This window comes from Saccostrea cucullata, unplaced genomic scaffold (assembly GCF_032062105.1).
Source record: "Saccostrea cucullata isolate Sc308-1 unplaced genomic scaffold, CSIRO_AGI_Scuc_v1 ctg306, whole genome shotgun sequence".
Taxonomy (NCBI): Eukaryota; Metazoa; Mollusca; class Bivalvia; order Ostreida; family Ostreidae; genus Saccostrea; species Saccostrea cuccullata.
In genome coordinates this window covers 95,001-107,969 of record NW_026924668.1, presented here as the reverse complement: position 1 = coordinate 107,969, position 12,969 = coordinate 95,001, and the positions used below count along the sequence as shown (strand labels likewise).

General features: G+C 31.1%; 1 protein-coding gene across 1 annotated transcript; it reads right to left on the bottom strand.

Annotated features, from left to right (window-relative positions):
• Nucleotides 1–276: 276 nt before the first annotated feature.
• LOC134266996 (homeobox protein goosecoid-like) lies at nucleotides 277–3,671 on the bottom strand. The gene is made up of 3 exons (XM_062749223.1): nucleotides 2,860–3,671; nucleotides 2,424–2,629; nucleotides 277–965 (listed from the first exon to the last, which is right to left on the bottom strand). Exons 1-3 carry the CDS (start codon nucleotides 3,080–3,082, stop codon nucleotides 546–548), a joined length of 849 nt encoding a protein of 282 aa, XP_062605207.1. The 5' UTR covers nucleotides 3,083–3,671; the 3' UTR covers nucleotides 277–545.
• Nucleotides 3,672–12,969: the final 9,298 nt, after the last annotated feature.

The window sequence follows — 12,969 nt, the reverse complement described above, 5'->3', positions numbered from 1 at the left end:
TCAGCCATATTTATTAACTTTTAATTTAAAGTATTAGAGTTTTCACAGACAAAAAGACGGAGAGGTAAAAGGAAAAAAAAAACCATTATTCATCAAAATTTTCAGGATATAAAAAAACACTTCATCTATTGTAGAATAGCAGTCGAAAATAATAATTGGTAAATAAAAATATGATTATCCAAATTAAAATTCAGCGAAACCCTTATCATTTGATTTGGATGAACGAAAAAAAAATTAATTAATGCATAAATAAAAACTAAAAAAAAAATCGTTCCCTAAAAACACATATAACTGAGATAAACTATATTTACGTCAATTTATTAACAACAATCATAATCTAATTTTGGCATCTCACAACAGTTCAAATGCAATTGTCCAACAAGGAGTCATGTGACTAAATCTACTGAACGGTCTGTTAAGCATATGCAATATGTGATCGTAACGTCCTTTATTTTATCCAGATGTCTAGAAGATATGAATAAAAAATAACTTCGATGACAAAATACAAATACTGACAAGCGGACCCACGTGATAACCGGAAGTTGTCATTCTGAACCAGCAGGACCACTGCATCCAGGGTCCGCTTTATCAAATGAATTTATTGCACTGTCTGAATGGGGTTCAACACTTTGATCACATGACTGAATATAGTTCATCTGATCGGAGTGTTTCGGTCTTTTACAGATATCCACGTGTTCGGACTCCTCGTCCTCTGAGCTAGTAGCGAAGCTGCTTTCACTGAATGCAGCGCTGGAATTGGCACAGTCCTCACTGACGTCATCATCAACACAAACCTCGACTTCATCGTTGCCTTCTGGGCAGTTGGATCCGAGAGGTTCCGAAGAGTCCTTGTCTTTGTTCTGGTCGTTTTTGTCCCCAGTGGAGCCTGATTTTGCACGGGATTTGCTCAGCTCTTCCTCTCGTTTCTGTTTTCTCCATTTTGCCCTCCTGTTCTTAAACCAAACCTACAAAGAAGTCAATTATGTATCGTAAATTGCATATAATAATCCGAAAGAAGTATATTTCATTTTAATATTTTTATTGCAAACACCTGCGCTCATAAAAAAGAATAATTTGTTTGCTTTTTAAATGTCATTTTGAAAGTGTGAGGAAAAATCTTTTTAAAAAGATCAGCAGAATCTTTGTAGCTCGTTAATTGTATTCAAATCCAGAAGATAAAATATTATGGGATTACTTAGGCGATTTGCGTTGTGTTTTTCATGAATATCTTTAAAAATATCAGCTTTGAAAGATCATTGATAGAAAATATAAAGTCATTTAAAATTGCGTAACAAAAATATAAATAAAAAAATCTTAAATAGGTATACTAACATTTCACATCTTAAGGAAAACGGATTCCATAAAAGTGTGAAAATGATTTTAATGCAAATCCTATGTTAAAGTGTGGATTTAAATAAAAAAGATAAACCAAATTATGTTATTTAAAAAATATATCAAAAGAGGGAAAAATAAAAAGTCTTTCATTAAAAATAAAAAAAGGTTCAAAATCCCTTTGATATTGGATGAAAAACAAATTGTGTGATGAAAATCTACACCAGTCTTTGTCAAACCCATTTTTAAAGATTTAATGTGCAAGTCATAATCGCATTTTATTAAAACCCTATCATAGGAAAAAGAAATTTATGGTGAGTGAAAAATACCTCTTTGTATCTAGATAGACAGAACCTATGTTGGGATGAAATTAAGATTGTACGATAAAACGGTATATAGGGACCGACGGCTCATGGCTAAACTGGGAGAAATGTTTTCGCGGCATTTTCCTTGTAGTTTAAATTACTTAATAATGTCTTAATAGCTTTATCAATAGAATCTACATGACTGAATAATGAATATAAGGAAAGAAATCAGTTGTTATTTAGTGAGAAAAGTGCTGTTCCTTACATGTAATTTTATTTAAACTCATGACAAGAAATTAAAATTTATTCAACAGCATGGATTTGTCAAGCTGTAAAATCATTGAATACCCGGTGTGTACTTCAAAAATTGGATTATCATAAAATGCATTAATTGCTGAAATATTCTTTTCTAATTCGAAGTAGCTGTAGGATTAATCATTTTTATAAAACGAAAATAAACGCTTTTTTCATAGAATTAAAACACACACACACAAAATACATTTTAGAAAATAAATATTGGGAAAAAAATAAAGAATTTCATTTTTATTTTTAAATTCCAGTTTTGTCTTGTCGGGTTTTTTTTAAATATTATTTATTTATGATTTTTTTTAAAAAAAATTTTTCATTTCTTTATTTCTTTATTATTATTTTTTTCATTGACACAAAATGAATATTTTAATTTATTTATATGTATGATTTTTATTCCAAAAGAAAACTTTTTAAAATATATTTCTTAAAGCAAAAATTACTCCCAAAAAAGGAATAAAAAAACTATCAGGTAATTACCTCGACTCTCTCCTCTTTAAGATCGACTTTCATGGCCAGTTCCTCTCTCAACATGACGTCAGGGTAGTGAGTCTTTTGAAAGGTGTTTTCTAATTCCTCTAGCTGCTCCTCGGTAAAAATAGTCCGGTGTCTCCGCTTCCGTTTTTGTCCGAGTTTGTCAAAATCAAACGAATTAAATAAACCTTGAAAAGGGTGTTGATATCGTGCTGAAATAAAAATGTAAAAATTATTTATATGTAAAAATTATTTACTACATGTTTTACGTTAAAATAAAGACAAATGTCAGGCCTTGCACTAAAATAAAAATTGCTTTAAAAAATTACAACGTTTGTTGCAATGGAACATTTTTTTAAATTTGAAAAAAAAATGATCAGACAAAAATCCAATTATTCAAGTATATTTAAACAGTTTTTTTTTTTTTTGGAATTTGTATTACCATAGTAATCTCGCTGCAATTGTGTGAGATGAGAAAGTGAATATGGCGGCGGGCGAACCTCGGGTGTCGTCTGCTGGATGCTGAGGGGTCGCGGGGAGAGGATGTTGTCGATGGTGAACAAGGTGGGATTAGTGCTTCTGGAAGAGGCCGCCAAAAGTCCGATCTGGTAGTTCCGAAGACAAGCAAGCTGCTCGGCGGAGTACGGGTACGGAAAGTGCTGCATCTTCCCGCGTTTCCAAGGTTCTTCCACAAAATAGTTTTTACACTTAATTTGGGGGTTTTATATACGAAGATTTTGTAAGAAATAATTTTCCTCTTAGCGTCAACAAAGTGTCATCTAAAACAATTCCGGGGAATGAAAGACACCAGAGTGACAATAGCTGATTACAAACACATAGGTCCTTTGTCCCTCGATCTACTTCAGTAATTGTTCGGATAATGTCAGTTTGAAAATTTGTCAAAAGGGTGTAGTTTTGATTTAAACACAAATTTCTTAGACAGTCCTTCCAGCAACAAGGGATTAAGCGCCAATAACATTTGTTAAAACTCTTTAGAGCAAGAAGAATTACTTACGCGAGCCAATGAGAATAACGGATGGCCTAAGCTCCGCCCCTTTTATCACTATTTTGTAAAAGTTGTCATCCATTGTAATATTTATTGCAGAATATGCCTTGCAGATCATATGATTATAAAAACATACATACTTTAATATTTCGTGCGCTTTCCTTTCATACCGTTAAAACATGATCTTAAAAATGATAACATACCGATCTCAAATCTGATAAAGATATAGGTATGTATGCCGTGTTCTTCTGAAATATGATCTGACAGCACTAGTTTCTGATATATTTGAATAACTTTCTTATAAAAAATGTACAAGTACTAACTTTCGGGCAGTAAATTTATTTTCGTCTTAAATAAACTAAATTCTTTATTAAATGAACACACCTTGAGTGAAGATTTCAAAATTTCAGTTCTTACGTCTTTTAAAACAGTTTTTGTTATTTAGTAATTAGATTGAATATGATAATTTCTTTTTCATTTTCTTTGCTGTTTTATAAAATTTGATTTTAAAAATTATCAATTCATTAAATTTATTAATTTACTATATAAAGAAAAGTGTAAGGACGTCATGATGAAGATAAATATAATGTAGAGAAACAAATAAGCGAAAATTGTCTCCAACTAAAGATTCATAAATTTTAAGAACGGGGGATTCAAGCAAAATTTACTTTTGAAATTTATAATCGTAGGAAAAACAAAAAATAATTAAACATATCTGCCCCATCATTAATAAAAAAAAATAATATGTTTTATTAATCGAATTAAGCGGGCAAATTTATTTTAAAATGGAAGGAAAAAAATGTATTAAAATGTAATGAAACCTATTTCTTTTAATTACCTTTTTCCAAAATATTTATAGTTGCCGTATTTTAAAGCAGTATCTTGAAAAAAAAAATTAATACGTCACCGCATATAAACTGAAATCTACAATGAAAGTAAATATAAATGAAAGATTACTAAATTTGTGAACAGTTTCTCATTTTTTCACCAAACAAAAAAAAAACAAAACAAAACAAAACAAAAAAAACACACACACACACAAACACACCCACACACACCCTCACACACACACACACACACACACACACACACACACACACACACACACACACACCGGTTTCCTTTCATTTTTTTTTTAAATCAAAGACTTGATTTTTATTTATTTATTTATTTATTTTTTAGAATTCCTGGTACAAAGGAAGCAAAAACAGATTAAATGGAAGATATTATTTGAGCAGTGACCAGGCATTATCTTTTAACGAGGTTGTTAAATGATTAAGAAAACAATATTGACCACAGTAGTTTGACACGTCAATTGGCCAGTTTAATCTCTGACCACTTGACTGTGTGGCCGATTAAGGGGCCCTTTATTCGGATGTCAGAGAGTCTGTTTATTTTTTATTCAACAAGTGTAAAGGGAACCTCCTCACAATCATTTCTTATCACAAAAGTCACAACAAATAAACCCCAAAATCGATTTACTTATCAGCCCTACAATCCGGGCATTTTAAAATAAATTTATTGTGATTCTAATAGTTTGTCCATTTGTTCTTTATGTAAATAATTTCGTAACAATATAAACACGGTCACATTTCAACGAGGTTCTGTCAAATTTAGCTCGCTTCTCAGTCCATTATCCTCGCCTCTCGGTTTTCCGAGTCGATCTTTTATTGTAAATATTAGGACGTTGACATTAATCTATTCCACTTAATTAACCTCTCACTTTTCTTGTTTTCTTGCCTACTTACTGAGATTTCAGGATGATATTTTCTTCGAAATTCAAGTTTAAATAGGTAAATTTTTAAAATCAATGGAAAACGCGTCTTTCTTTCTTTATTGATATTAAATGAAGATATATTTTCAAAGTACGTATACTACTCTATAGTTCCTATAAATATTTTTTGAATATTAAGTGTTTGTATCCTAGAATTTTTATCTATTTTTTCCTAGTGATTTAAATTTGTTTCTGAAAAATCGATTTATAAAGATTTAATTTATCTATAATTTTACAGAGAAAATTTGCAAAAAGGAGCAGCATTATAATAGAAAAACCAAAATAATTGAACCTGATAGTTTTTTTTATTTTCACTCAATAATTCTTCATTTCATATTTTATATACATATACAATGTATATATGAAAGCAATTCAAGTTCAAGTATTTAACTTGTATCCTTTATTTAAACTTTTTTTTAAAATCAAAGCGACCCATATGCGTTTTATTTGTAAGATAAAACTCGTATCAAACATTTTTTTTTTGGTTTGTTACGTTTTAAATGTACACCTTTAAAAAGCAGTTTATTCTAACTTAAAAAAAATTTCATAGAAATAAAAATCTATTACTTTTCAAAGAATTGTCGATAGATAATGGAGAAAACAAGAAACAATAAAAATGAAATGTGCGACAAAGTAAAAAAAAAATTAATTAAACTTTAAATTTACAATGTTTAAATTATAAATTTTTATATCAGAAGAGAGGGGAAACATCTTCTGTGCATCTTTAGACGATGATGTTCTAAATTAGAAGAAGCAACACGCCCAGGTCAGATTTCCTGAAAATCCGCGGGAATCGGAACGCCAAGCTCCAATCAATTTCACATTGACCGCCTGGAAGCTCGGCACGGTATCCTATACATTAACTTACGTAAAAAAAACGCCATAATCCGAAAACACTGGAGCGGAATTATGGCATCACTATTACAAAACCGGAAGCTATCAATATAGGAAAGTAAAGATAATCACTAAAAATGGATCGAAAAAATTATCTTAAGAATTGGTAACTGTGAGAAAAGCAATAAAACGCAAAGATTGTCAAGTTTAAAAACGCTTTTGCTCTATATCAAAGGGATATTCCTTTGAAGTAGTAATTGAATATCAGTGTACTGACGTTCTGTAATAATTATTGCAGCATTGACATCAAAAATAACAGGAACTTTCGTGGACGCGGATTTAGATTTGCACATCATCGAGGTTCATTCTACCACGATATTGAGAGATAATTATATGATTTACGTCTCTCTCTCTCTCCTTTCTCTCTCTTTTTTCTTTCTCTCTCTCTGAGTAGTGCAGCTTTTACTTCAAACATTTTTACATGAATTCACTGCCATGGCTTTATGTCCTGCTGAGAATTCAGATTAATTTGTAATCTACATACTTTAAATAATTAATGAATATTTGAAACGTAAAAAACAACAAATCTTCCGGGTTTTGTCGTCTTAAATCGTATTTTGTCAATTTATTGTACAGTAAAGATTTGATGATAACGTGTACATCAATTGATTCGTTTGCTTAATGCTAGTGATAACAGCTTACAAGATGGGCGATAGCGATAACGAAACATTCACCTTCAGCGCTAACACATTGATACTATAACGGCTCCATTTGTTCTATTGAGTCCTCAGGTAAAAAGGTTTTTATTTACTTTTAATGAAAGTGTAAGTATGTAATAAGTATGTAATAAAATTTGGTGAGAAACCGTATCAACCAAAACAAACGCTGCCGATCTATATTATGTGAATTCCTATAATGTAATGAAAACAAATAATCCCAAGTTACCTTTATCAAATTAGTCTTAATCATCCTAATTCATCATGTCTTATTCCAGTTTTATACAAGGTTTACAGATAGTATTGAATGAGAAATCAAAGAGCCGGCGCTTAATATCAAATCTCGGTGCCCGACTGAATTACTGTTGTAGAAAATTAGATTTGTTATTTGTACAAAGTCCTTTCTTTCCTTTTTATTTGGTTGTGTAACTCTCATGAAATACATTTTTATAACTACTGACTTTGTTTTTGTTATATATGTAAAACAGAGAAAATGATATATTAATTTTTTAGAGGTATTTTGGATAAATTTTAAATAATATATTTAAGTTTTTAATAATTTTTCTGTTTACAATTTATACATGTATACTTAGTCAAATCGTTAAATTCTATCTACAAGTGTCTTTACAAACAGATAGCTCTGAAAAATTGTTTTATGCAAGAATGGAATGAAGACAAATTTTGTAAGAAAATCAAAAAGAAATAAAATTTCATTGTCAAAAACTAAAAAGAAAAGAAAAGGGAAAGCCTTTTGATATAGTCTGGTGTGTGTATCTGCGTATTTATATGTCTTCATAAAAAGGAAAAGCTGATGTCACTATGGTTCCATTGAGTTATAAAGTCATAAAGTCAGCAAAATGTAACCAAGAAATCAGACCCCAAAGGAATTTTTTTAGTTGTTGTTATGAATACAGTATAAATAGTATAAAACACATAAATTCCAAACCTTTTTTTTCATTTGACTGTGTGTAAGAAATGTTTTCAGCCATTTACATGTACTTATTTCATATTGGGGAAAAAATGTCTCTAATATATGAAAATTCAGACACATGCAATTTTTTCAATAAAAACATGATTTAAAAAAAAAAGGTCACCTGATACATTTCCCGGTATAGTAAGTGTCCTATCTTTTACATGTAATACTTTAAATATCATAACAATTGAAAAGTACGCAAGATAGTCCTCTTGTACATTTTTTGTAAAAATAAGATAAAGTAAAGCAGGAGAGACATTTTACATTTTGCATAAAGATTATTATTACATAAAAGAATTAAAGTTTTAAGATATTTTGATATTTTCTTTCAAATATTTCTGCTAAAAGCATTGAAATGTTGTCCGAAATTCCAATGTACAAAGTCTTTGAGCATGTAAAATTTTCTGTTTGTCCACATATAGAATAAAAATGTCAGAGACAGTGATGTCATATTTTACTTTTTTGTTTTTAACTCAGACATAAATAAAAATGAAAAACCTTGACACCATTCTTCCTACCAGTTTAGTTTAAAACCAATGAAGTAAAAAATCCAACATTTTCATTTCTCTTGAAACGAACTTCTCTACGACTTTTAAGATATAGTCTGTTTGTATGGCACAAAATATAATTATTAAAATCATTTTAAACATTCATATCGTTTCCTTTTTAATATAGAATCAAAACACTTTTGTCTCACACTATGCCCTGTTATACCAGCATACATGTATATGTTTAATTATTACTTGGCCTTGAAATAATTTTTCTCTGACGGAAATTTCGGTTTTAGATGTATTAAAATTTTAATTATTCAAATTTATTTCATTTACAGGAATGAATTAAATATTAAAAAGGATATCATTTATTTCCGTTCAAATTGTAATCTACGAGATTTAAATGTGCTATACGCTACAGATAAAAGTTCGTTAGATATTAAATTTTGACTATTGTAATAAAAAGAAAATCTCCACACCCATTATTTTTTAAACAAGTATTTATGAAATATTCGTGAAGATTTCTTCAAAAAGATGAAATCTAATGGAAGAAAGCGGATGTATCACAATAATTCGGCATTGCACCTGTGGTGACAAATTAAGGTATTTAGGGAGCTTTTATGAGGATTAAAATATGGTTCTCAGATGATCATGTAATACAAGCTAGCGAGTAAACGTGAAGAAGCTATCTCCGAGCAATCGCTAGTCCTCTAGTTTTACCTGTCAAAGTATCGCATTACTGTCATACCAATGACGGCTCTATACCAAATCCCATTTATAAGAGAACACGATGGCAAGTTTCATTTCAATACAGAAATTTTATAAAGTGTACCCTAACGACAGAACCTACTGCAATACCTTTATGTCTTAAAGACACTTTTATATTAGAACTGAATTTCTCCAAACTGACCATAACCTTTAAGACAACAGCTTCCATCTCTAAATTGAGAAGTAGTCAAAAACTTGACTCTTTACAGTCTATATAATTATTGACAATAAGTTTTCTAAAAGTCTACTAAAAACAAGTTTCATCTCTACAGGCAACTCTGTCAAATCTGTCAAATCAAGTCTGTGACCGGTCAGCAGGGGAGGCTCACTCCTCCATGGCATCTGTGCCCACCTCTGATATTTTGGAAGTCCTTGTTTGCTCTGCTCCTATTTTGTATTGTTTTATGGACTTTGATATTGAATACTGTTCGTTATCACCATTTCCTTCATATCTCCAGAAAATTAACAATCTGCAAAATTCATTTAAGTCTTGACCATGCTAACTGATATAACTTCTATCTTGAATACCATAGTAGAGCTTAAATCCTGTTCCACTTTGTTTGAACAAAAATCTTTCTTACTATCATTGATAACTATACACACAACTTAGCACTGATCATTAAGACCAGACTGGGACGAGCCTTGTAACGAAAAAGGTACTTGTAACAAACAGTGACCGATCTCAAAAATCCACAAACAATACAAATCTGTGAAAACAAAACAAAGACCCATGGGAATTTCAGAGGCAGGATCAGGTGCCGAGGATATGTAAGCATTCCCTGTTGACAAGTCACACCCGCTGTGATCCCTATGCATTGATTAGGTAGACCGAACATTTCATATTCAAACAAAGAATAGGAATAAAAGCCAAAAATCAGTATGATATGAGTCAGCCAAAATACGACCGAGACCAAACTGGGGCGAGTCTAAAAGTTTGCGTCCATCCTACTAGTTCAAATAGACCAAAAAATGGATGAGTCTTCGCACTTGGTCGATCCTACAAGTTCATGCAAACCAAACTGGGGACGAGCCCATTAATTTTCGAAGGCCCAATTTTCGTTGAGAATACTGGTTTATGAAGATGTAATTGGAGACAAGTCTAATAATTTATAATAAGATTAAACTTGAGTGAGCCAACTAGTTTGGGGCAATCCTACTAGTACTGAAGACCAATTTGGAACGTGTTTCCTCATTCATGAAAATCAAATTACGTTGAGTAAACCGGTTTGGACAATCCTACTGGTAGTCCATGAAGATTATTTGAAAAAAGAAAAAAAACCGAACAGCTATCGATTGAAAAAAAAATCTACAAACAACACAAATCTTTTCGAAAGGCATAACACGGACCTAAGAACCTATGAATATTCCAAAAATGGGATCCTGAACCTAGGAGGAGGAAGTATTTCTTGTCGACCGGGATCCCTACATAAATGACCACAAAATGTATGAAATGCTGGTTTAAAACGTGATTGTTGTAACCCCTGTAACATCAATATTTATGTCAGTAGCTTGTTCCAATCTATCAATTGTACTTGAAGCATGTTCACGAGGATTGAATAAGTTGGGAGATGTAAACACTATATGCTGGTGATATTGCTTTATAAATGAGGAAAGTTGACTGATGGAAAGTTGAAGTCATCACGTTCATCATACACTGTTGATGTTAGTTTGTCCTTATCGACAACAGTCAGTTAAATATGCAACATGTGTTGTTGACTCTGTGGTATCTTTCATTTCAAGATTACTAACAAAATAGTAAAAATATCAAAAAGTCAAGTGTGCAAAATAGACAAATAAACATTTATATAAGCTTTAATAGTAAATACAAAAAAAAATAAGCATGATTCTGAGACCGAATTTCTAGATCTCCTCAGTTTTCATTGACAACAAATAAGTTATGTGCATAGAACACAGGATTTAATAAGGATTAAATTATTGTATATACTAGTATGTATAAAGAGGTAGGGGGTGATATTGAGAAGTGTTGAGAACCTATTTGGTTTTAAGTACTATTGCAGTGCACGCACAAGTATTGTAATTTGATTATTTATTTGGTATTTAAAAATTAACAAATAATGATGTGGGAGCACAAGAGAAAGCAAATGTCATTAAAACAAGGATACTTAAAAAATAATTTACAGAATTATTTGCATTTGTTTGTCACCTTTCTTTTGGATCCTTTTGTCTATTCAACAAAAGCCATGTCGATTCAATATGCTGTGCAAATTTACAAATGTATCATGGATACTAAAGGGACTTGAAAATGAACATTTGTTTATGTGTAACGAAAAGTACAAAAGACCTAACTCATCTGTAATAATCCACTCTCAACAAGCTCAGTCTGTTAAACTTACGTATTACAAATGTGTGTATTTCTTACCAAAATTGTAATTATATAAATCAAAAATATTGCGGTCACTACGGCATTTTTACTGGTTACTATGGCAAAAATAAGATAATATTTTATATATATACATTTTGGACTTGGTGATTACTTTGCTTTCACAAGAAGTGAAGGGTCAGACAGAATCTGGGGCCGAAAAAGAAAAGAACCAACAGATTTATATTCTTCTGTCAACTGGGATAACGGCTCAACCGATCAATGGAGAAGGTCACGTGGTCTTTTCTAATAATGGTCATTATGTGTTATTAAAATAAGCATATTCTAGGAATTCCTTATCAGATTTTGTCCACTGTTTTATCGCTAATGTGATCTTGGTCTGAAACCTAACCATAAATCAATGTAGTCTTAAGAAAATGGAGTATAAAACAATTGAATGTGCTTTTCTTAAAGATTGGAATAAACGTTATCACGATAAGAAATGTTCATGTATCGAAATTGTCAGGGGTATTTATCGTCAAGGAAACGGGGTGCAGCATAAACAGATATCAATCTCTGTTCTGTTATGTAAGAGTTATGTGTTTTGTCTGGTTCTGAGAAACCCAAATCATTTTATCATATTTATTACTTTCTTTCTTATATACTGTACTTCAACTGTTTTAGATAAGTAAATATATACTAAACGATCATTCCGTTGATGCATTACATTGCAGTCGAAAGATGTGATCTTTGATTTCAAAGAATGCCATTACGTCACAGAAAAGTGTTCGTCTTGGAGTAAACACATAATATATGTAATGCTTCAATAGCTAACTGAATCACATTGTCACAATTCGTATGGATAAAAAGAATTTAATTTCACATTAGGACATGATTTCTTTGCTTATTTAGTATTATAGAAAAGCATTTGAGACATTGAACAAATGCTGTTGTTAAACATTTGCAGAATGTTACCTTCACAAAACTAACAAATCAAGCAGAAGAATTTTTTTTTCCTTTAATATCTTTGGAAGAAAAAATTGTTTCTCAGTTTTTAAATGTTAAATAAAGTAAATAAACACCAAACCAAAAGGTTTAATTGTCCCAAAAAGCCAAGTAAAAGGTAGAAAAAATTATAATAACTTCCAGATAATTCTCTATTATGTCCATCCAGCTGCCCTTTGCTATCGTGGTAATAACGTAAAATTTTACTGAGAGAATCGTAAATTTCTCAAAAATATAAAAGATAACGCATTTGACAGATAGAGCATTGCTGACCAATTTCTGAACACCTAATCACATAGTATCAAAATGCTGATAATATCTGATCATATCTCGTAAAAGCACCCACCTGCACATAGTTTGGTTTATGCAGAAAATGAGTGAAACCATCCCTCTTCAATATTAATGATATTAAGATTTCATCAAAGTTGATTCATATCAAAATGGCAACCATAAAAATCACAAATGTACTTGGTGGAAATCCACAGGACTTTTAATATCGTCATCATTGTCAGGTGTTACGTGTAAGATCAGAGGAGATACAACACAATCAGGGTCAGAGAAAGTCAAATCTCGGAACTCGGTTTAACATCGAAATTAACACCAAGTATTGTGTAGCAATGGCTTTGTAGTAAATACGCGATTTGTGGTTCATTTTAAATGTAATT

Coding starts and splice junctions, on each gene's coding strand:
- LOC134266996 (XM_062749223.1), bottom strand. CDS start 3,082: ATGCAGCACTTTCCGTACCCGTACTCCGCCGAGCAGCTTGCTTGTCTT. Junction 2,630..2,859: donor ATTGCAGCGAGATTACTATG/GTAATACAAATT, acceptor TTTTTATTTCAG/CACGATATCAACACCCTTTT. Junction 966..2,423: donor TTAAAGAGGAGAGAGTCGAG/GTAATTACCTGA, acceptor ACTTCTTTGTAG/GTTTGGTTTAAGAACAGGAG.